Here is a 23,261-nt window from a genome sequence, read left to right as displayed (position 1 = left end):
TTTTTTTATTTATATGAAGACAATTTTCATTATCTTCTTCTTACTTCTTGTTGTTGTTTTTTTTTTTTTTATTATTTTTTCTTTCAAATATATAAATGGATATAGATTTTTTTTCAGTTGGTTCTAATTTTAGCAGTCATTTTTATATTTACAGGATCAGTAATTTTTTCATATTTTTACTCGAAGTAGAAATCATTTCAAATATCAGAATTGGTTAATGATTAATAACTAATTATTTATTTTACAAAATACTAATAAAAAATTAGGGGTACATAATATTATATAACATTATATAAATTTGTATAAATTTAAATTATATAAAAAAAAATATTATATTAATAATATAATAATATATAATGTATATATAACATAATATATAAATAAAATATATATGTAACATTAATTTTGATCAGATCAAAATTGTAATTACTAAATAATGTTTTTCTTTTTTTAAAATTATAATTTATAGATCTTATATTTTTGATATAATCACATTACCAAATTTTCTACAAACTTAAACAAAAAATTAATTACAGGGGTAGAAGGTACAGCTAAAGAAGCCAATGCAAGAAAAAAAGAAGAAAAACTTAGTGAAAAATAGAAGAAGAAAAAAGTAAGAAGAATAAAAGGAGGGATGAAAAATGATGGGCCTGACGGTCTCCGAAATGGTGGCAGGGTCTGAGAGGGGTGGTGGCATACTGATGTGGTATGACTGTGGTATGACGGTGGTGATGATGGAGGTGGTGGTAGTGGGGGTTGGAAAAAGAAAAAGAGAGAGAGTAAATTTTATAGGGCGCGTGCCCGCGTCCTAAAAGAAGCGATAGGACGAGCAAGCAAGGAAGCAAGGAAGCAAGGAAGCAAGGAAGCAAGCGTGCGTTGCGAAAAAGCGAGCAGGTAATGACGTTGAAGGGCGTTCGGCAGCTGCACGCCCTGAATACCTACCGGCCCGCACGAGGTGGAACATGTGCGATCCCGTTTTTGAACAACGGGTGTACGCACATATACACACATACACGAAATACACACATTGCATTATATTACATTGCCACGCAGAACATATAGGAACACACGCTTTCTCGATTGGGTGCGCCCTTTTTCGAGGTCCAGTTGAACGTTTAAGAACCTATCCTCTTCTATAGGGGTGTTCTTGTATCCATCTGGATTCGATCGATTAATCCATCGAAAGTACTCATCTCTACGTTCCTTTTTTTTTTCTTCTTAGCCTTTTTCTATTTTTTTTTGTGGGAGGTATATGTATGTATGTGTGAGTGTACGCGTGCGTGTTGTTATCTCGATGATCGAATTGCTCAAAACTAACCCTTCCACTTATTCTTGGCACATTCCCTATTACATTTGAAGGACCTCCTACTTCGTTTTTCTATTCAACACTTAAACGGAAGAGCTGTCTAAAAGTTATCGGACTCCTCATCATCATCATTGAGAGGGATTGTGGTTGGTATAGGAAGGAAGAAGCTGATTTTTGTTCTTTCTTTTTTTTTTTTCTTTGAATTTAGAGGGGACGGAAATTTCATCGTATGATTATTATCGTGTCAATTTCATTTGATTTATTTCAAATTAATTTTTTATATAGATATGTAATATATCTATATAGTACAGTATATATATATATATATATATATATATATATATATATATATATATATATATAGTATATATAATATATTATAATGATAAATATATGTACTATATATAATAATATAAAATATATATTGTGTGTATTATATTATTATTATTATATTATATATTATATTATAATACAATATATACCTTATATTATATATAGTATATTATATTTAATAGAATATATTAAATATAGTATAGTGTAGTATATATTAATATATATAGTATATAATATACTATATTAATAAAAATATACTATGTATAATATAATCTACAATATATTGTAATATATTATTATACAATATATTAAAATAATTTTTTTAAATTTATAATTATTGTATTATATTATAATACAATATATATATTATATTATACATAGTATATAATATATTAGGTGGTTCGGAAAGTCGTTTCGTTTTTCTTTTGCAAGAATGAAGATAGTTTTTACTTCGAGGTTAAACCTAAACCTTTCAAGTGGTCATAAATAGTTGAATTTGATAAATTTAACCTCTCATCGATCTCATGTGTTACTATTTGTCGGTTTGCGACAACTAATGCCATTATTGCGTCAGCAAAAAGCGAAACGACTTTCCGCACCACGTAATAATATATATATATATAGTATATTATATTTAATATAATATATTAATATACATATGTATATTGTATATGTTAAATATTGGTAACATCTGTAAATTCTATTCTATTTCGAAGTTTGTTCAAATAAATGAAATCAATTTTACATGACATCATGAAAAATACAAAATGTTTCTTATTTATATACATATAAGACGATAATATTTTTTTATGGGGTATGACTTGAGTAACCTTACCCTATATTAAATATGTGTTTAGAATATCATTTCGATCGTGAAAGTTTGTATAATAAGATTGATGATTAGAAAAGAATGAGAGAGAGGGAGAAAAAAAAACGAAAAGAAGGTAGAAGGAAGAACAAGTAGCGGAATGTGTAAGATTTCTTTTACAATGTACATTACGTAGAATATATATACATACATGTATATATATACATAGATGTATACATAGATACATGCATGCATATATACATATATAATTTGTAAGTACTTAAAACCGCGTATATACACGTGAAACGCGACGCAAATAGTTTCTACTAATGAATAGTTTCTAGAAAAATGACGTTCCCTGTAATATTATGGTGGTGTGCGGGTAAGAAAAAGATAGAAATAAAAAAAAGAGAGAAAGAGAGAGAGAAATAAAACAATATAAAAATAAGTACTTCCTTTTCGGAAAACGGTTTATTCTGTCTTTGGTGAGCGATTATTGCGACACGATCTAATTGTAAGAGCAACGAACCCCGTTTCTTTCTTTATTTCTTATAAATGAAAGATTAAAAAAAAAAAAAAAAAAAACGAAAAGAAAAAAATTTAATAAATATTTAGAATAAATTTATTTCTAAATTAGCACAAAATGGACCTTTATTTTTTACTTTTTCTAAATTATTATAATAATTATTATTATATATTACTATTATATTAATATTATAATAATAATAATTTTTGTTAATATAATAAATAATTTAATAAATTTTATATTATTTATATATTATATATTAACTAAATAATTTAAGTTATTATATACATAATATAATAATGATTTAATAAAATAAAAATTAAAATTAAAATAAATTAAATTATTATATATATATATATATATTTTAATGTAATTTAGTATATTGTAGCATTTACAAATTATACTAAAAGCATTATAAATATAATTTAATATTTAGACAATTGGTATTATTTTAAAAGAAATATCAATGTAGTAACCTTTTTTTTCATTATCTAATAAGTATTATAAAATAAATACTTCCCCGTCTCCCCACCTCTTTTTTTCCCTGTCTCCCCCCTTTCGTTTCTTTGATGACCTCGGACGTTGAACAAAGTCGACTCGTGGAATTAGCGAGTTTATCTTGTTTGCGCCGGCATCGGTGTACACACCGTAGAAAATCTCTACGATAAGTTATCAGCTTATCTATTGTACAGAACTATAGAAAAGTACATATACTATATTGGTGTCACCTGCTGCCCGATCGTGTGTGGTTTCTAGTTTTTTTTTTCTCTACTTTTTCAAAATTTCGAAATAACATGCTATTTTCGTACATTTATCTGTTAATCTTTTTTTTATTAATTCTTTTTTATGTGTTTTTTTTTGTTATAATGATCGATATAATTTATTTTTTATGTTAAATAATTTTCGATAATGTAATATATATATAAATAACATTCCGTTGGCATAGTGGATTTTACTAACGTCACGGATGATGAGTTTTTTTTTAATAGTATTGTTATTGAAAAAAAATGTAGAAAAATGTAATTAATACTTCTTTAGAATTTTTGGAATATTATCTAACAAAATTTGTTTATTATTTATAATTTTTATTATTATTTATTATATTATATAATATAATTATGTTATATTATATTTATAAAAAAAAATTAAATTATATTAATTATAAAAATTTATAATAAAATTTATAATATAAATTATATATATATATATAATAGTATATATTAAAATATATATTATTAGCTAAGTATATAATTAAATAAGTATATAGTTAAATATATATTATTAATTAATACTATAATAATAATACTAGTTTTATATAGTAATATTATTACTAAATATATTTTATTACTAATTATTACTAATACTATATTATTAATATAGTATTAATATAACTATTAGTTAGTATACTAACTAATACTATACTATAATTAAATAGTAAATATTAATTATATATATATACATATATATACCACCATTTTCAGTATACCTATTTCTACCACACTAATCAAAATGACTGATCTGGTATATCTAGTGTTAAAAAAAAAACATGATTAAAAAATAATTATTCAAACATAATAAAACCCGAGATATTGCAAATGAAGAAATTAATATATTCATTTTGTACATTTGAAAGATTTAAAGAAGATGAAAAATCTCGCGAGTTAGCATATTGCAATATATTATGGTATTACGGAGTATCATTGGCAGCCGGCACATGGTGTTCGCTGCATCATGGTCTCCGAAGCCGCAGATGGTTCATTACGTGCACGATTATGGTCTTCCCGTCGACCATACCCCATGTCCAGCCGGTAAGGCACACTCTTATTTTTTTCTTTTTCTGTCTCAATCATTATATTCTTTGTTTTTCGATTAAATCGATACTTATACTTTTTTTTTTTTTTAATTTTAACGAAAATATCGATAGTTTGCTTCGATGTTACTTATCACAACTTTGATTAGTTAGATAAATTATTTACATTTAATGTTGAAATATAATTATCAGGAAGTAAACACTTTTCTTCACTCTCCTTTCCCCTCCTCATATTGAGTCTTGATTGATTTTTCAAATTAACATTCCTATCTTTTTTTTTTTTTGTTATTTTTATTAAATGATCTTTATCATTTTTATCATAATCATAATACTACACTTTATAAATTACATTTTATCTCAAATAATATCAAAATGTTAAAATTGCACAATCAATCGTTCAAACTTTTTTATTTTAACTAACCTATTATTATTATTATTATTATTAGTTGGCATTAGGAACTCGAAAGTTCATTGCCGCAAATACCAAATCCCGCCATTTTTCCCATACCAGAACGCGATCCTTCTATTCGTGTTTAACATAACCTATATACATGTTAATTAATCACATAATAAGGGATAAAGGGGTAAAGAAAATATTTCCTTAACACATTCGTCGCCATGGCACCGTATACCGGAGACGGGCATGCTTCTCTGGGGGCCCCGTCACCGTATACGGTGACGCTCTTCTTGTTGAAGTTATAGTATTTTTTTAGTTGGAAAAACTTATCACATTTCCCATTTCGAAACAAAATTATTTTCGATAAATAAACGATATTTTTATATTTTATTATTTTCGATGGCGACGAACGTGTTAAGGGTGTAATAATGTCATTTAAGCACATTTTTTGACAATTTTTTTTTTGTATGGAAATTCAACTGGACGAATATAGACGATTATAAGATAAATAATTAAATAAAGATCACCGTATAAAAATTTAGTTAAATTTCATCACTTTGTTTTCTTTTCTTTTATTAATATTATCGATTATTCTTCGATTCATTTCTAAACGATATTCATAAATGTCGTATATTCAAATAATAGAATAGAATAAGAAAAGAGATAGAATGAGATTATATTATATTAGATGCTATCGTATTTATTTCCCAGTAGTTTTCATCTCCTTTCAGAGATCCCTTATTCTCTCCCTTCCTTAGTAATAGTTGTAGTCGTCGTCCGAGAAAAATCTACTTCCAAATTCTCATTCTCTTTCTTTTCGTTTCTCAAGGGGAATTATTGTGACCAATAATATGGCCAAACCAATCCTCTTATTCTGTTTCATTTGCCAATTGCAGTAGTTTGGTCCGGTTTATTATTCACTATTGTGTACTCCAGATGCTATTCTATAGCTTAATTTATTTTTCGTCAGAAAGAAAGAGATGAAGAAAGAAAAAGAAATTTTTACACACGCGTACACACACACACACACACACACACACACACACACACACACACACACACACACACACATGTATATATATATATATATAAATTTAACATAACTGTCATTCTAATCCAAAAGTATCACATTTTTTCTTCTTCTTACTATTCTAAGCAATCCGGTAAATCTACCCGGTTAGGTTAATAATAACTAATTTTTCTTTTTCCCATGGACCATGTTCGACTATTCCACATAGTGGATATTATATAATACAAATGACAATGACAAATTTTCTCGAATTACCAGTTCAACGGTAAAAATATTCACACAGGCATATAAATAACTAGAGCGTGCATTTATAAAGAGTAAGAGAAAAAAAAAAAAGAAAAGAATGATGAATACTTTATCATATTTGTATTCTTCCTAACCTAAGAAGAGAAGTAGAAGGAATATGTGGTCAAGAGAACAACGGTTATAAGGTTAATTAAATCATGAGCTTTATAAATCAGAAATATCATTGCACATTTGTGCACACATGCACAAAGAAAGAGAAAAAGAAATAATTGACTTTCGTAGAATATTGGGATCTCTGATACTCTATCTGATGGCTAAATTCAAAATTAGAGTAGATAGGTCGAATTGCTACGCCACGTGGGATCTCTAGCACTTGAATACGCTATCTGGTAGCTAAATTCAAAATTAGAGTAGATAGGTCGAATTTCTACGCCACGCCCCTACCAGACATCCCAATATCTTTATATTTAAAAATTCAGTGTCACATTATTGATTATTAATAAATTTCGGAACTACTGAATCGATTTTAATGAAATTTTTGTTTATTTCGTGTGATTTTTCTTCCATTTAGGATATAGGATTGTTTTATCGCGATTATTTTTATTTTTTTTATTGCTAATTTAAAGATTCATTATTTAAAGGTTATCTAGTTCTCTAAATAGTGTAAGTTTTCAATAGATGGCGCTGTATTACAATTCAATTATTTCACGTCTTTTCAGATTTACATACGACATAACCTAATCTTGCTTTTTATATATTTTTGAGTATTATTAGTTTATGTATTCAATTCTAATTGTGATATTATTTTGTAAAGTATTTTATTCCTATTTTGTATCGTTCAATTTTTTTCAAATGACTTAAAAATGTCTTTTTGGTTGATGATTATGTTAGTTATCATGATCTCACTTTTTTTCATGTTTTCATCGATTTTTTCGGTGATTAATCAATCAAAGCGAGATGTATCATTAAAATTTCAATTGACAATAAATATAAATCATTTGTTTACCAACCTGAGAATAGCATTATTTTCTTTTTTATAATAAAATTTAATATTTCTTCTTTATTTATAACTCATTCTCACAATGCAATAACTTTTGACTGAATGAATTCAATATAAAAATCTTATTTAATTATCCTATCATGTCAATTTTTAAGATGCACGCAAATATTATTAGAATTATAAAATTCTAGGGTCATTTTATTGTAAAAAAAGAAAAAATGTAAATACAATTATTTTTCCCGTCATGACAACATTGTAACACAAAATTTCAAATAAATTGTAAACATCTTAATATCTCTATTTGTATCTAATTAAATTGTATATTTTATTGCGGAGTGTTAATGGCTTGATAGTGACTAGGCGTGTCACTAGATAAGTTAATTACCAAAAATGAATTCCCCCCACTACAAAAAAAAAATAAAATGAGACTTTCCTTTTTTATTCACATTGAAGATATAATATACTATATACATATAAACAGTAAACACGCAAACAAAATTTAACGATTCTACTTTCGAAATTAATTAAAATGAAATAAAAAAACACTAACCAAAATTTCTCTTTTAATTTTCACTGAAGTTTAAACACCTATACGTGTGCGTGCATAAATAAATAAAAAAAACAAACAAATAAGATAAGATGGCGATATAAATTAAATAAATTTAATAAAAATATCAAAATTCTTTTTTTTAACTTTTACAAAAGAGAAATACATAGATAAATATACATACATGTATAAGAGACATATTTGTGACTTTCCAAAAATTAATTAACACTAGATATACCACTAGTTTCTACCACACTAGTCAAAATGATTGGTGTATACAAAAAAATGCTTTTTGAGGCTTCCAGTCTTTATTTACTCTTAAAAAAATAACAAAAAACGTTTAACAATAATAATTTTAATAGATAAATGGATTTATAGACATTTTTAAATAAAAAAAACGCTTAATTATTAACAGAAATCAAATGTTACATGAAGTAGACATTTTTAATTAAAATGGCTCGACCAGTCCAAATGACTGGTTTGGTATATCTAGTGTTAAAGATTTAATAGATGGCGTCTTATTTCAATTCAATTATTTCAATTTACATACTACATAACCTTACTTTTTCTAGTTTTTCGTGTATTATTATTTTATGTGTTCCATTGTAATTATGGTATTATATACATATATACTTTATCTAATTTTAATTAAAGATACATATATACAAAAGACAAACAACTTTTGTCTAATTCAGTTTGAAATACAAAAAGGGGTGGTAGTCTTTTTGATGAGAAAGAAAGAGCGGACGGCAAGGGTGAAAGAGAAGAAAGAGGAGGAGGAGGAGGAGAAGGAGGAGGTGGAAGAGGTAGAAGGAGGAGGTAGAAGAAATCGTTAAAACGTTCCATCGTTCCGTCGATAGATATTACTTTGGAGCACAAGCATGCTGAGATAATTGGACGGCGGGAAAATTAAAGGGAGCCACCGGGACTCTTCTGTTAAGAAAAGAGAGAAATAGAGAGAAAGAGAGAGAGAGTTGCCGGAACGGACCTAAGAGTAATCCGCCTTGTCTTTAGAAGATTAGCTTCTTAAAACCTTACCCTCCCCACCTCTTTCCCATTTCTCTCTCTTTCTCTTTATATATATATATATATATATATATCTTACTCTTCTCGAAACACTTTAGGTCAATTCTCTATGTCGGTTATCCGGTTTTACCAATTTACCTGAAAAAGGTGAAGAAAGAGAAGGAAGAGAAGCGAGGAAAGGAGGGGTGGGGTGGGGGAAAGTTTCTCCTAACGAGGTTTGGATGGTATCAACAACAACACAAGGTCGAACCTTTTACAACAATATTTACACCTTTCAGAGTCGAGATCCCATACGATCCGAATCGAACTGAACCGGTCCACCGATTCGATTCTAATTGGGGAAATCGTTCGATTTTTGGGGTCTCGTGCCACACACGATGATGTCCGAATTAAAACGGAAAGATAGAGAAACAGATTGAGATTGATAAATTTTTTTTATGCATATTTGTGTGATTCTGTGGGGGGGGAGGGGTCATTGTATTGGATTAGCAACTAAGTTCCTATCGTTCTTTAAATTTTGTTTAAAAGTTAATTTTTTGATAAAAATTAACTAATATAATTAATCAATAATGTATTGTTCCTTGTTAAAGTTTATATTTAAAAAAAAATGGCGGGAATTTAATTGCTAATATTTTGCTTAATCGCAAAAATGTATATTATATGTAATAATTAATTATTTAACTTATATATTATAAAAATATAGTATAAATATTATAATATATTAATATAATACATAAATTATAATTAATTATAAATTAAATATTAATTTATAATATTATTACAATATAATAATTATTGTATTATAATATATATATATATAAAATTTCTTAAATTGTTTTAGTTTGATACGTTCCTTATTTTATTATCAATCTGAGACTTTTATACAAAAAAAAAAAATAAAAAATAAAAAAAATATACATGCTTTATTCGTACCACCTTCTGTATATATGAAAAAAAGAGATGAAAGAAAAAAAAAAAAGAGTGTTATATCCGCATATATGTATATCCCTATTCACCCTCTCTATTCAAGCTCATTTGAAACGACAGGGAGTGGTTCAAACCTCTTGTGCACGATCAAGGAAGTTATCATTGATCGTTAGAGGAAAAAAAAAAAAAGAGAAAGAGAGAGAAAGAAAGAGAGATAGTGTGTAAGATTAGGAGATCGATAACACCAGAAGGCTGTGGAAGCCTTCTTTATGAATATTAATATCGAAACTATAGAAAGGAGAATCCTTATTCGTATGCACCTGTGTTGTATCTATATATGCGTCTCTACATAGTAATCGTAATACACTTATTTTCGTTATACTACAGGCGCGTGCTTCGAATTTACAAGAGATTCGAAATTATCGATCGAGAAAAACAAAAGGTGGATGACTAATTGTAAAAGAAGAATTTAAAAAAAAAAAAAAAATAAAAAAATAAAATAAAAGGATTCGATAATTTTTATTTATATCTCATGAACGCATCAATCGAAATAATTTGAACTTGCTTGAAATACAAGTTCAAATATTCGTATTACTTTTAAAACGATTTGTCATATGTTTAAAGGTTACAATTACACAAATTTTAAATTAGAAGAGTTTTAAGTTAGGTATTAAAGATTTGGAACTTAAAATATTATAAATATTCATTTTCTCATATTCTCAGTTGATATCTAAATGGATGTTAAATTGTTTTCATTTGTAAGACTATATATATAAATATCAAACACAAAAATAAAAGTCGTATACTGTTAAATAAATTTTCTTTTTTATATAGTAGAAATAACTTCGGTGAAAACGAATAATAGATCTTAAAAACATTTTATCGAAATTAATTAATATTTTAAATTATAATTATTAATATTAATAATTAATATTTATAATATTAATATAATATAATATTAACACTTTAAATACCACTCCAATTTTACAGAGATTGTCCGTGGCGCCACGATGAATTGTATATATTTCGATTATTCTAAACGCGCCGATCACCGGTGACCCCCATGGCATATTCAATGTGTTACTATTAAATAAATCATAAAATACACTTTTTTTTCTATTTCTTTAGATTAAATTCGTTATCATAGATATCCACACATTTATTATTTTTATTATTATATTATATTATTATTATTATTATATATATTCATTGTGGTTGTTAATAATGTTGTATTGGTATCTGTAAAGACTCCCTGCATTGGAGTGCATAAATCAAAATGACACCGACACGACATTGACCCAGTTCCGATAATACGTACATATATATATATATATAAAGCATGTATCTGGTACGTGTGATAAAGTGAGAGAATCAGTAAGCAAGAAAGAGAAAGATGGATAGAACGTTAGTGTTTAAGAGTGGTGGGGGGTAAAAGAACTATACGCCAATGATTTGCATATCACGGGGACTGTTGCTGTATATTTTTAGAAAAGTACATCTCTTTCCTTCTCTCTCGTACCTTATTTTTCATTTTTTTATCTTTTTTTTTTTTTTAAGTCTTTAGGTAGGCCTAACGGCGTCTACGTTATTTGCCAAAATGGTGACTAATAATGTAAAACGCAGTCGACTGTCGCATCGTTGGTGTAGTTATTATAGTTGTTGCTCGAGACGACGACCAACTACGACTACGACGACGACGACGACTACGACGACGACGACAACGACGACGACGACGACGACAACGACAACGACCGACGACGCCAGCCTTAGAGATGTCCTTTCTGTAAAATCTATAAATGTATCGAGACGAGGAATTCTTGACGCATATATCATGGAATTTAGTAAATATATATATATATTCCAGAGAACTAACTAACTATATATGCATTTAGAAGATGTAATATTGTGTGCAAGTATATGTGTGTTTATATGTGCGCTCAGGGGGAGGAAAAGGGAGGAAAGGGTGGTGTACGGTGATCAAAGGAGATTCCCTGATTTTTTTTTTTATTTATTTTGTCTTGTTTTTTTCTTCTTTTTTTTTGTCTGAGATAGATAGACGAAGATAAAGATGGTTAAAGGTGTGGCTGCTGATTGGAGACGATGATAATAATGCTGACTCGTTTAGATGCCGATGCTATTTATCGATCCCGATCTCTTTCGTACCGTTAACTTATCTCTTTCTCTCTCTCTCTTTCTCTATTTCATCCTTTTAATCTTATTCTTACGTATACATTCAACATATATCCCATAATACAAAGTTAATCATTTTATCTTACCAAAAATCTTATTATTCTATTGGGTTGTCAAGAAAGTAATTTCGGTAGTAAGTAAAAAATATATATATTATATATACATATATGTATTGAGGTATATATAATAGTATATATATATATATATATATATATATATATATATATATATAAGATATATATTGATATATAATATTATAAATATATTATATAATAATATTTATATATACATATTTATTAATATTTATAATATATATAATTAATATTATACTATTATATATACAATAATATAAATAATAATAAAATATATTAATAAATATTATATATACAATAATATAAGTATATACATATATATATATAATATATTTAGGTTGGCAAGAAAGTAAGTTTAGTTTTCTTTCTTGCCAAACCAATATATTTAAATGAAAATTGTTCTATTGTATATAATTAATTGTAAAAATAAAATCAATGAGATAAAATACAAAAAAATTTCAATTTTCTAAATAATAGTATATACAGCGATGACAAAAAATAAGAAAGTGTGCGATATGACCGTGACAAAGAAGAAATCGGATTTGGCAAGGTGCGCCGCCGACATGCATACATATACATACATACATATGTACATATGTGTGTGTATATATATATAGATACATATACATATACATTTATACATAGGTGACGCCTACGCGCCCCGTTCGGCGGACCACGCGGACGATAATATCGATTCTCGCTAAACTCGAAATGGATATGGAAGCCCGAAGAATGTTGGAATTTTCTAGCTTGGCGGCCTCGAGGAAACGCCGCTGTCACCGACGACGACGACGACGACCGACCAACAACGACACAACCACGATAATGATGATGACGATTCTCTTTCATCCTCACAAAGTCCTCAACTTTCTCTACTACACAACATATGTACTTACACATATCGCAGTATTTTTTCTTTTCTAATCTATATCTTCTCTTTAGTCCACTAAAGAGACAAACACATACATACACACTCATAGTTATATATGTTATATCTAAAAATATTGTATATAAGCAATGTATTACTGTTGTTTTGTTAGAAAATGTTGATTTAATATTATTCTAAATTATTTAATAAATTATAATAACACACGAGATAATAATACAATTATAATTTAATACATAAAATAATAATACACAAAAAACTAGAAAAAGTAAGGTTATGTCGTATGTAAATTGAAATAATTGAATTGTAATACAGCTCCATCTATGTACTTATAGTACCTAAAGAGACCTAGATAACCTCTACATAATAAATCCTTAAATTTGCAATAAATACTATCCTATATCTTAAATTGAAAAAAAAAATTATACAAAATAAACAAAAATTTCATTAAGATCGGTTCAGTAATTTCGAAATTCATTGAAAACCAACAATGTTGTTTTTTTATATAAAGATATATGTGTATGTTTATCTTTCATCATAAAATAGTAAGATATGAGATGATACCAGAATTACGTGACATATATTGGGTTGTTCGGAAAGTAATTTCGTTTTATTTTTGTGAAAATGAAGACAATTTTCGTATCCTAACCTAAAACCTAGGCCTTTCAAGTGAATTTGATAAACTTAACCTCACACCGATTTCACGTGTTGTTATTTGTCATTTTGCATCAACTAATGTTTTTATAGTGTCAGAAAAAAAAATGAAATTACTTTCCGAATAACCCAATATCTTGGATTTAAATAATGGATAAATCTTTTATGGATTATTTCATGACAAATTTTATAGAAATATAATAATTATGATTAAATTAATCACTAATGTTATAGTAGTCATCTATATCAGTATTAAATTTTCTAATTAACATTTTCTATCATATTTTCGGAATTGAAAAGTAAAATTTGAAGGAAAAACAATGTTTATTAAACTATAACCTTATTGGTGCGGGTACAAATAAACGCAAAAACGGTCCTTCTCTCTTTCTACTTGTTTTAGATATGTACATGCGTATATTGTGTATATACACGTTGGTATAATATTACAGAAGTCTAGAAGAGCTCTTTTCCTTTACTCCTTCTGGGTGTTCGTTGCTGTTTCTATGGTATAATACACCGGGTGACCCGATGCTTCGAACATGATGACTTACAGTCTTCCAACTAACTGTACAATGTATATATATATATATATATATATATATATATATTACAAACATGTATTTATATATATACACATACGCATTTTCTTAGTGTTTCGAGCTAATTTCAAATACCACGAACGAGTATCACACGAAAATAGATTACAAAACAATTAGAAGAATTTCGATCATATTATCTATGTTACACGTATGCAAGTGAAAATTTTAACTGACTCATCTTAGGTATCCTTAAATGAGTCATTTAACGATAATTATCTGTCATAATAAATAACATTATCAAATGCTGTTAGTGCATCCAAGAATTTAATATGATATTTATTTTTCCCTTCCTTTAAAGTTCCCATACTTTTGAAACATGTGTGATTAATTTTAAATGTATTTGTAACTTTTAATATTTAATAAAAAAACTATTTAAAACTATTAAAAACTTTTAAACTATTAATATAAAATAATTTAACAATATAACCTCAATGATTTAAGAATTAAATTTATAATTTTATTTATATTATAAAGTTTCTTTACACGTGTACCTATGCACAATTTACATATTTATAAATTTTAATTCATATTTAACAATATATAATTTAAATTTTATAAATCAATATCACATTATGAAAAATTCACTTTCCTCCCATATCAAATTCTATTACATACATCCATAAAATTAATACTTAAATACGTTCAATGACATATATATATATATATATAAAAAAAAAATTTAGCAATATCGAGGATTGACACCCGGTAGAACAGGAATGTTCGAAATTGAAGGTAAAAAAGAAAAAAAGAAAAAAAAAACTGGAGAAAGGGAATCGAGAGTAGGATCGAGAAAATGGAGGGACTTGAAGGATGGGAAGGGATGAAGGGATGGGAGGGCGTGAGGGAGCGCGTGGTTGGTCTCTTTGGACACAGAAAAAGAGTAAGAGAGAGAGAAAATCCAAGGGTGGCTTCGTTCTATGGGTGTACTCTATGAAACACCTGGCATTTTTCTCTCTTTCTCTTTCATTCTGTTAAGGGATTCAAGTCTCCTCCTCGTAGTACTTTCAGATCTTCGTCAATTATCCTAAACTGCATTGGCATGCCCTCTTTTTCCTCCCCTTCCCCGTACCATCACCAACCCCCTACTAGCCAAAACCCTCCACACTTCTCTTCTGTCGGCATCTTTGCACGTCAAACAGCTTGTTACAGGGTCTGGCACAAAACAGCTATATCCGTCTGCACACAACATTCTCTAGGCCATTAATTTGAGCGGTAGGTAGAATTGGTCTACAGGGAGTCCCTTTCCCCATCCCCATCCCCCCTCCTCTTGTATACCCCCCCCCTCTTTTTCTCCTTCTTCTGCTTCTTGATTTTACTTGTGCTTCTACTTTTGCTTTTGCTTTTGCTGCAGCTTCAGCTCTCTTCTGCTTATTCTGCTCTCTTTCGAGAGTGAATTGTCAGGGATTTCGTGCTCGAAATTCCGACAAATTCCAATTCCCATTTTAACACGTGAATAGATTATCCCCGGTGAGATTTAATCTTTATAAAATGTGAGAAATGTTTTCCTTTTCTGAGCAGAAGGAGACTAGGGGGTTACACACACACACAGGGGAGGGGATGGAATTTTTTTTCTCCCCTCTCAGTCAATGATATATTTGTCAAATATTTGAAATTTATTTGGGTGTTATTTATTTGCTGTTACAATATTTATATTTGTTCTTTTTTTTTTTATTTATTTCATAGGAATTCAGCCCCCACCCCCACCCTATGTTAGAGTTTAGGAAGAGCTCGATTTTTCATGCAAAATTATTTTAAGTTTATTTGTATGAGAATTTTTTTCTACATATTATTAGTGTAAATTTGAAGAATCATTTAAAAATTTTTTTATTGTTGTATTTTGTAAAACCAAGTAATACAGTAATCATTTCAAAGTACATGTAAAAGATATAGTGTTATACGGTGCATATGTTTATGGTTGTTTTGTTATTTTTTTTTTTATTATTAAAAGGACTATAAAATTAATAAAAATGAACATTTAAACTTCATTCCAATTCAGACGAAAATAAAATGTGTGCTTAACCCTTTTAAGGGTACATACGTATTAACGCCACCGCAGCAAAAATTTCGCTAATGCGCCAATAAAGAGCAATCTTGTTGTTTGCTCAAAGCAACCGTCAGGGTTGCGTCAGGGTTGCGTCAGGGTTTCGTCAGGGTTTCGTCAGGATTATGGCGACAGCTTCAGGTGAAAGAAAATAGAGACTGTTTTGAATCTATGTTAAATTCTATATCGAGCCATTTTCCACCGAAATCCGATTGACTACTTTTTATAAATACAATGTTTTGAATTTTGAAAGTGTTTTGATTTTAAATAAAGTTTTTTATTCTATGATTTGTCGCAACAATTTTGGGTGTAGATTGGCGTATTAGCGGAATTTTGCTGCGGTGGTATTAATACGTAAGTACCTTTTTAAGTGCTAAATACTTTTAACTAAAATGTTTTGTAGAAATGGAATAATTTATTAATTAAATTTTTTCTTTCTGTGAATATAATTTAATTTTAATTAATTTAAACATTACATTGTAGATATATTTTATATTTATATTAACAAACATGTATATGTATCGACAGATTACTCTGGTAATTTTTACCAAACGCATACATGCGTCCATAGACCAATCTAAGGATTAATATTGTATGTAGAATTTGTGCCAAGGTTATTCGAAAAGATTACAAGAAATCATGTTAAATGTAATGAATACAAGTTAAAAAAATGCTATTTCGAGATAAACACGTGACAAAAATTTTGTTTAACTTATTACGTGGTGATTAAATCCATTATATTCTTTCAAACTAATGAGAATTAACAAAAATCTTTTCCAAGTAATTATTCAACAAGATAAATACTTGAAATAAAAAAAAATAAAAAACAGAAAAATCGATGTTTTAAGACCAACCTTTCGAACAAAAATTCTTTCTCAAATAATTAAAATAAAAAAAAAAATAGAAATCATTGGACTGTATTCCTTGTAAGAATAAAAAGGGTGATTAATTATGTCAAGTGACATATATATATATATATCAAAGATAAAAGATTATCTTAAGGAAAATGAAATCTTCCTTTCAACATTTTACTCCTTAAATTATCTACTCGTGTCTTACGGTAATAATTCGTAATAATACACGATTATCCCCAATTAAATTCCAAGATAGGAACATGCAATGCAGTTATGTCTTCTGACGTATTTACATATGTATATACATATATATATATATATATATATATATATATATATATATTTCTTGTGAATAGGTAATTCTTAGATACTTTCCATCGGTGTTATCTATGACTCAGAAAAATGAAGAAACATGAAAAAGTATACCACAGACGACACCGATAAGTTATTTCTCAATTTTTTTTCCCATCCCCCCTACTCTTTCCCCCACCCCGTCTACCTTTTTCTTTTTCTTTTTCTTTACTACATGTTTTCATTGCGATCACGAGATCGACGAAGAATAAGAGAAGGAGGAAGGAGAAAATAACGATGATCTAACGTAAAAACGATCCTTTATGTATCTAATTGTAAGTATGTATAATATATATATATATATATATATATATATATATATATATATATATATATGTTATTTTTTTTTCCCTATAGAACGTAAAATACGTGTGACGTCACGTACAGTTTAACGTTCCAAAAATAAATCTTCTTATAGATTATTAAAATTCATTTTCAAGTACGTATTATTATTAATATTATTTTCAATCATATTTTTATCATTAATATAATAAAAAAATAATAAAATCAAAATTTCATTAAATTGACTAACATAAAAAAACATTTCATCATTTCTATTACCCAACACCACCAATTAGGATATATTATATTCAAATATAATAGTATATATATTAAGTGTGTGTAATAGTATATAATCATATATACCATATTAAATATATAGTATATATTATATTATTGAAAATATTAGTATATATTAATTTCAAATATAATTCATTAATTAGAAATAAATCATTAGATATGTAATAAAAAATATCTAAATAAATAGAAAATATCCGAATGATAAAATCGTTTAGAAAATATCGAAATATATTTATCTATTGACATTATTTACTAATTAATTTAAATTCCAAATTATACATAATTTCATAATTTTTATTGCGAGACGGACAAAAGTGATAAAGGGGAAAAAATTTGAAAATCATTGTGTACAAAACTAAAAATAAAAATAAAAAAAAATTCATTGCATTTAATTGGGAAAATATTGGTGTTAGTATCGTTTCTATCTTATTATTATGATTATTATAATTATTATTAGTTAGTTAGTTAGTAGTATAAAAATATGAGAAAGTATCGGAAACATCGTAACACTTCGAAGGTTTGTGAAAGAGTTAAAAAGAGAGAGAGAGAGAGAGAAGGTGAGAGAAAGAGAGAGAAAAAAAAAGAGAAAGAGAAAGAGTCTTGATTTCCTCAAATTAATTCATAAGAGCGTCGTCGGCTGACGTCACTTCCTGGAAACGCGGCTGCGAGACGGGATACGCGTCTGCCAGACACACGAGGAGAACTCGTCTCGTAAGACTTTACTATTTCTCTCGGTTTTCTCTCTCTCTCTCTCTCTCTCTCTCTCTCACACACACACACTTTTTCTCTTCCGACTGGCAGCTCACTTAGTATATACATATATACATATAACATATAAATAGAATTTGTACTTAAAAATTTGAAACAAGGGCACTGACATTCTATCTCTTTCTCTCTTTCATTCTCTTTCTCTGTCTGTCTGTCTGTCTCTCTCTCTCTTTCTCTCTCTCTCTCTTTCTCTTTCTCTTTCTAATCCACACATTTCAAGATACAAATTCATTTTCGTGATATCGACAAATTTACTATAATAAAATTTACCATTATATATATATACTAGATTATAGTATATATATATATATATATATTAGAAAGCTCCTGTCACGCGTTGCTGTAGCTTTGTTATAAGATATTGATTTAATATAATTTTAAATTATTTAATAAATTAAAACAACTCCACAAAATAGTACCATAATTACAATAGAATACATGAAATAATAATACACAAAAAATTAGAAAAAGTAAGGTTATGTCGTATGTAAATTGAAATAATTGACTATAATAAAAAATTGTAATACAGTGCCATTTATTGAACGTCTTTTTAATATCATTTCAAACTATTTAGTGAATCATAACAATAGACGAAATAATAATACAATTATAATTGAATACATAAAATAATAATACACGAAAAATTAGAAAAAGTAAGGTTATGTCTCATATAAATTGAAATAATTAAATTGAAATAACACGCCATTTATTGAATACTTAAACAATCTATAGACCTAGATAAACTCCAAATAATTAAATCTTTCAATTAGCGATAAAAAATACAAAATAAACGCGATAAAAAACACCACCTTATATTCTAAATTGAAAAAAATCACACAAAATAAAATAAAAATGTCATGAAAATCAGTTCAATAGTTTCGAAATTTATTGAAAACCAACAATGTGACACTAAAATTTTGTATATAAAGATACATAAAAATGTAGACAGGTGTTCTAAACAACGATGAGATATTTTTGGAAAAAAAAAAAATAATTATTGTAGATATTAAAATGATATTAAAAAAAAAAAAGAGGAAAGGATAAAAATAAAAAAAATATGCGAATAAAAAAATTAGCCTAAGCGTATGTGTCCTGTTTTATTCTGATATCTTCTTCCTCCTCCTTCTTCCTTCACCATTAAATTTGTTTTTATTATTTAATTCATTTTATTAATTATATTTTTTATTTGAATAAATACGTTTAATTCAGTATGCAGTATATAGAAGTATGTTAATGTGATATATAAGTATGTGGGTATCTTGTTTTACTGACGTATGTGTGTATCCCCCATTTGGAGGGCGTGTTTGTGTTTTTCAAGCATCACTATGGATGCATTTGTGTGCGTACGCATTTAACTTCGTTTGAAATCGTTCTTTTAGCATCATCGTTTAGAAATAAAAGGTGTTCGATTAGTATACAAAGAGCTAAAGGTTTCTTTTGTCAAATAAAAACGTTTGTGAGAAATGTCTGATCACCTACTTAAAACTCTTCAATCTTTTTCCAAGAGATTAAGGATTACAAGGGTCTAAGGATCTAGACTGAAGAAAAATATTAAATGTTTGCTTTCGGCTACAGCTTTTTTTTCTTTTTTCAATTAGAATTTAACATCATTTCCCAGATATATATATATAATAATTATATGATGATGATATATATAAATGAAATAATATATACATACTGGGAATTTGATCCATTGAACTTTGTTGGTAGTCAAGGAGAGACAGCGTCTCTACCACTTGAGCTATTCAGGAGAACTACCGTATAAATAATATATATTTTATAATTATTATATATTACCATATATAATGATATTTTTATATAAATGTCGATGAGAAATTGTTAAAGTCGGTGTGTCGTTCATTAACCTCACGTCTCTTTCATCGTTCACAGAAAAATGAACTCTCTTCTTCTAATGAAAAATATGCAAAAGAGGTTCTAGGATTAAAGGGAGAGAAAGCTTTATTAAGCATTATAGATTCTAAGCTACGAGCTTTTTCCGTGCACTTGATTTATTATTAACGAACGCGATAAACTGCACGCTCGAATGCGCTAGTCCTTCCCTCACATACCGCCTTCTATGTACTACCCAACCCCCGCCCCCCATCCCCACCCTTACACCAACATAACGTTAGAATCTTCCGCAGTGTGTTTTAGGTATACGGTGAAAGAGGTTTCGCCAAAGAATTTCGATCCGTGAAAGGAAATAATATGCAAGTGGGTTAAATTTAACATTTTACCAACTATCCTTCGCTTTATTCTGCAAAAGAAATTCTTATCTGTAGGATGGGAAGGGAGTAAGGGCTTATTAACCACTATACTTATTTTTTTGTTTTATTATATACATATATAGATTGACATAATTGAATGTCAACACATACCAAATGTATCGGTAAATATTTTGGATATAGACCAAGTGACCATATGAATCTCGACATTCTCCAATTTCGGTCTTTCACGATTATACATATATATCTATATGTATGTATATGTGAGTCGTTTATTTTGAAAGTAATTTAAGTCCATTTGTCAGTTGTTTGTTGGTAACTGTAGTGACATGTACCACCTGGAGTTAGCTGTCGTAAAAAACATTTTGAGGAAAAAAAAAAAGAAAATGAACTTAGGTCAGTTTCAAAATAAAACTACTCATATATACATATATATATATGTATATATATATACACGTATGCGTATTGATTAATCCATTCGAGACCACGACTTTATTCGAACACGGTTCAAGGAGCCATTTCTTTTTGTTCTCTTTCATTATATTGCCAATTTTACAATGGCAAATTTTATTTTTCTAGATTTTAAAGATACTATTTATACAAAAAAAAAAAAAAAGTATTCGATGAATACTTTACTCAAAATAACTGATAATAGCTAAGTACATGATTGCACACACGGTGTACAAAAACTTCAACTAATATGAAAAAATAATTAAAAATATATAAATAAATAAATAATAATAATAATAATAATAATGAAAAAAAACTTATTTAAAATAGATATTAAAGATTAGAATATTATAATACAACAATAATTTATTAGATAATACAATTTTTGGAAATATGTAAAAAAAATTTAAAGACATATATATATATTAAATATATATATTAATATACATAATAAATAAATTATATTAAATATATCAAATTTCCAATTTTTAATTAACATTGAAAACGATAAATGATTTTTATTTGAATTTTCGTATATAAAGAAAATTATTATAGGAAATCGAGAACACTGTGGAATGCAATGAAATCTAATTGAAAAAAAAAAAAAAAAAACATTTTAATCTTCATGTTAATCGAAAAAGAATAATAAAAAAATTCAACAAATTCGAGAGAGAGAGGGAAAGGATGGGGTTATGTAACAGAGGCTTTATGGTTGGCAAAAAAAAACAAAACAATAAAGAAACACACAACAAACCAGGTACTATACACAACTGTCTAGATTTTCATAAATGACTGACATGATAGTGCCGCAGTGGTTGGAACGGAAATGTTGCGGCAGAAAGTTGATCATAGCTTTGGAAGAGCAACATCCGTGTGGCAGAGTTTCGATTGAACATTGCTTTATGCTAAACATACACACACACAACCTATTCATATAGGAATCGTCGACGAAATTTTTAATTTTGTGATATATATGTATGTATGTGTATGTGATATTAAAAACACATAAAACAGTGAGAACATCCGATTTTTTTTTATATCAAACAATTGGTCATTCTTTGTTTGTGATGTTATTTAAATTATTTTTTAATGTCAGAATTAGTTAAATACGAATTAATGTAAAAAATGATGTAAACTACATTTTTTTTTAAATATGATATATCTATGAATATAATTGGTGTATTAAACAATGTCGATTTAATATTTTATTAGATGAAAATTTTCAACTTAACTATAATATTTGACAGAAACGTTAAAACAAATGAATTTTAATTTAAATAATTCAAAATATTGGTAAAGTATATTAGATTGTACGATGTACATTAAATGACCGTTTATTAATTTAAATAAATGTAGATATTATATATTACAATTTAATTCAAATAATATATATATATGTTATTATATGTTTAATTTAGAATTATTTTTCTTGATTTTTGTTTATATGATATCCCGAAGATTATTAATGAAAATAATATATGATAAATCAAAATTATATTATTATATTCTTCATATTTACAATATGCATTTTTTTATATTAATTAATAATCATTAAGCTATATTTAACACTCTAATGTATTCTAATAATATTTCGAATTGCTTTAAGGTTACAGTGA

At 27.4% G+C, this 23,261-nt stretch overlaps 2 protein-coding genes across 4 annotated transcripts in view; one reads left to right on the top strand and one right to left on the bottom strand.

Moving 5' to 3' along the window:
- The window catches only part of LOC107065564 (uncharacterized), a 54,241-nt gene that overhangs the window by 21,468 nt on the left and 9,512 nt on the right, over positions 1 to 23,261 (bottom strand). The gene's annotated exons all lie outside the window — the stretch shown is intronic.
- On the top strand, positions 10,782 to 14,347 carry LOC149030807 (uncharacterized). 2 transcript variants are annotated; one of them, XM_089177525.1, is made up of 2 exons: positions 10,782 to 11,797; positions 12,884 to 14,347. In XM_089177525.1, exons 1-2 carry the CDS (start codon positions 11,554 to 11,556, stop codon positions 12,940 to 12,942), a joined length of 303 nt encoding a protein of 100 aa, XP_089033651.1. In that variant the 5' UTR covers positions 10,782 to 11,553; the 3' UTR covers positions 12,943 to 14,347. The 2 variants fall into 2 exon arrangements, 1 of the variants encoding a protein (XP_089033651.1); XR_016178297.1 differs by lacking the exon at positions 10,782 to 11,797 and adding an exon at positions 12,716 to 12,788.

Source organism: Polistes dominula, unplaced genomic scaffold (genome assembly GCF_049000335.1).
Source record: "Polistes dominula isolate Pdom_NZ unplaced genomic scaffold, Pdom_raw_medaka contig_24, whole genome shotgun sequence".
NCBI classification, from domain to species: domain Eukaryota; kingdom Metazoa; phylum Arthropoda; class Insecta; order Hymenoptera; family Vespidae; genus Polistes; species Polistes dominula.
This window is presented reverse-complemented; position numbering and strand designations above follow the sequence as displayed.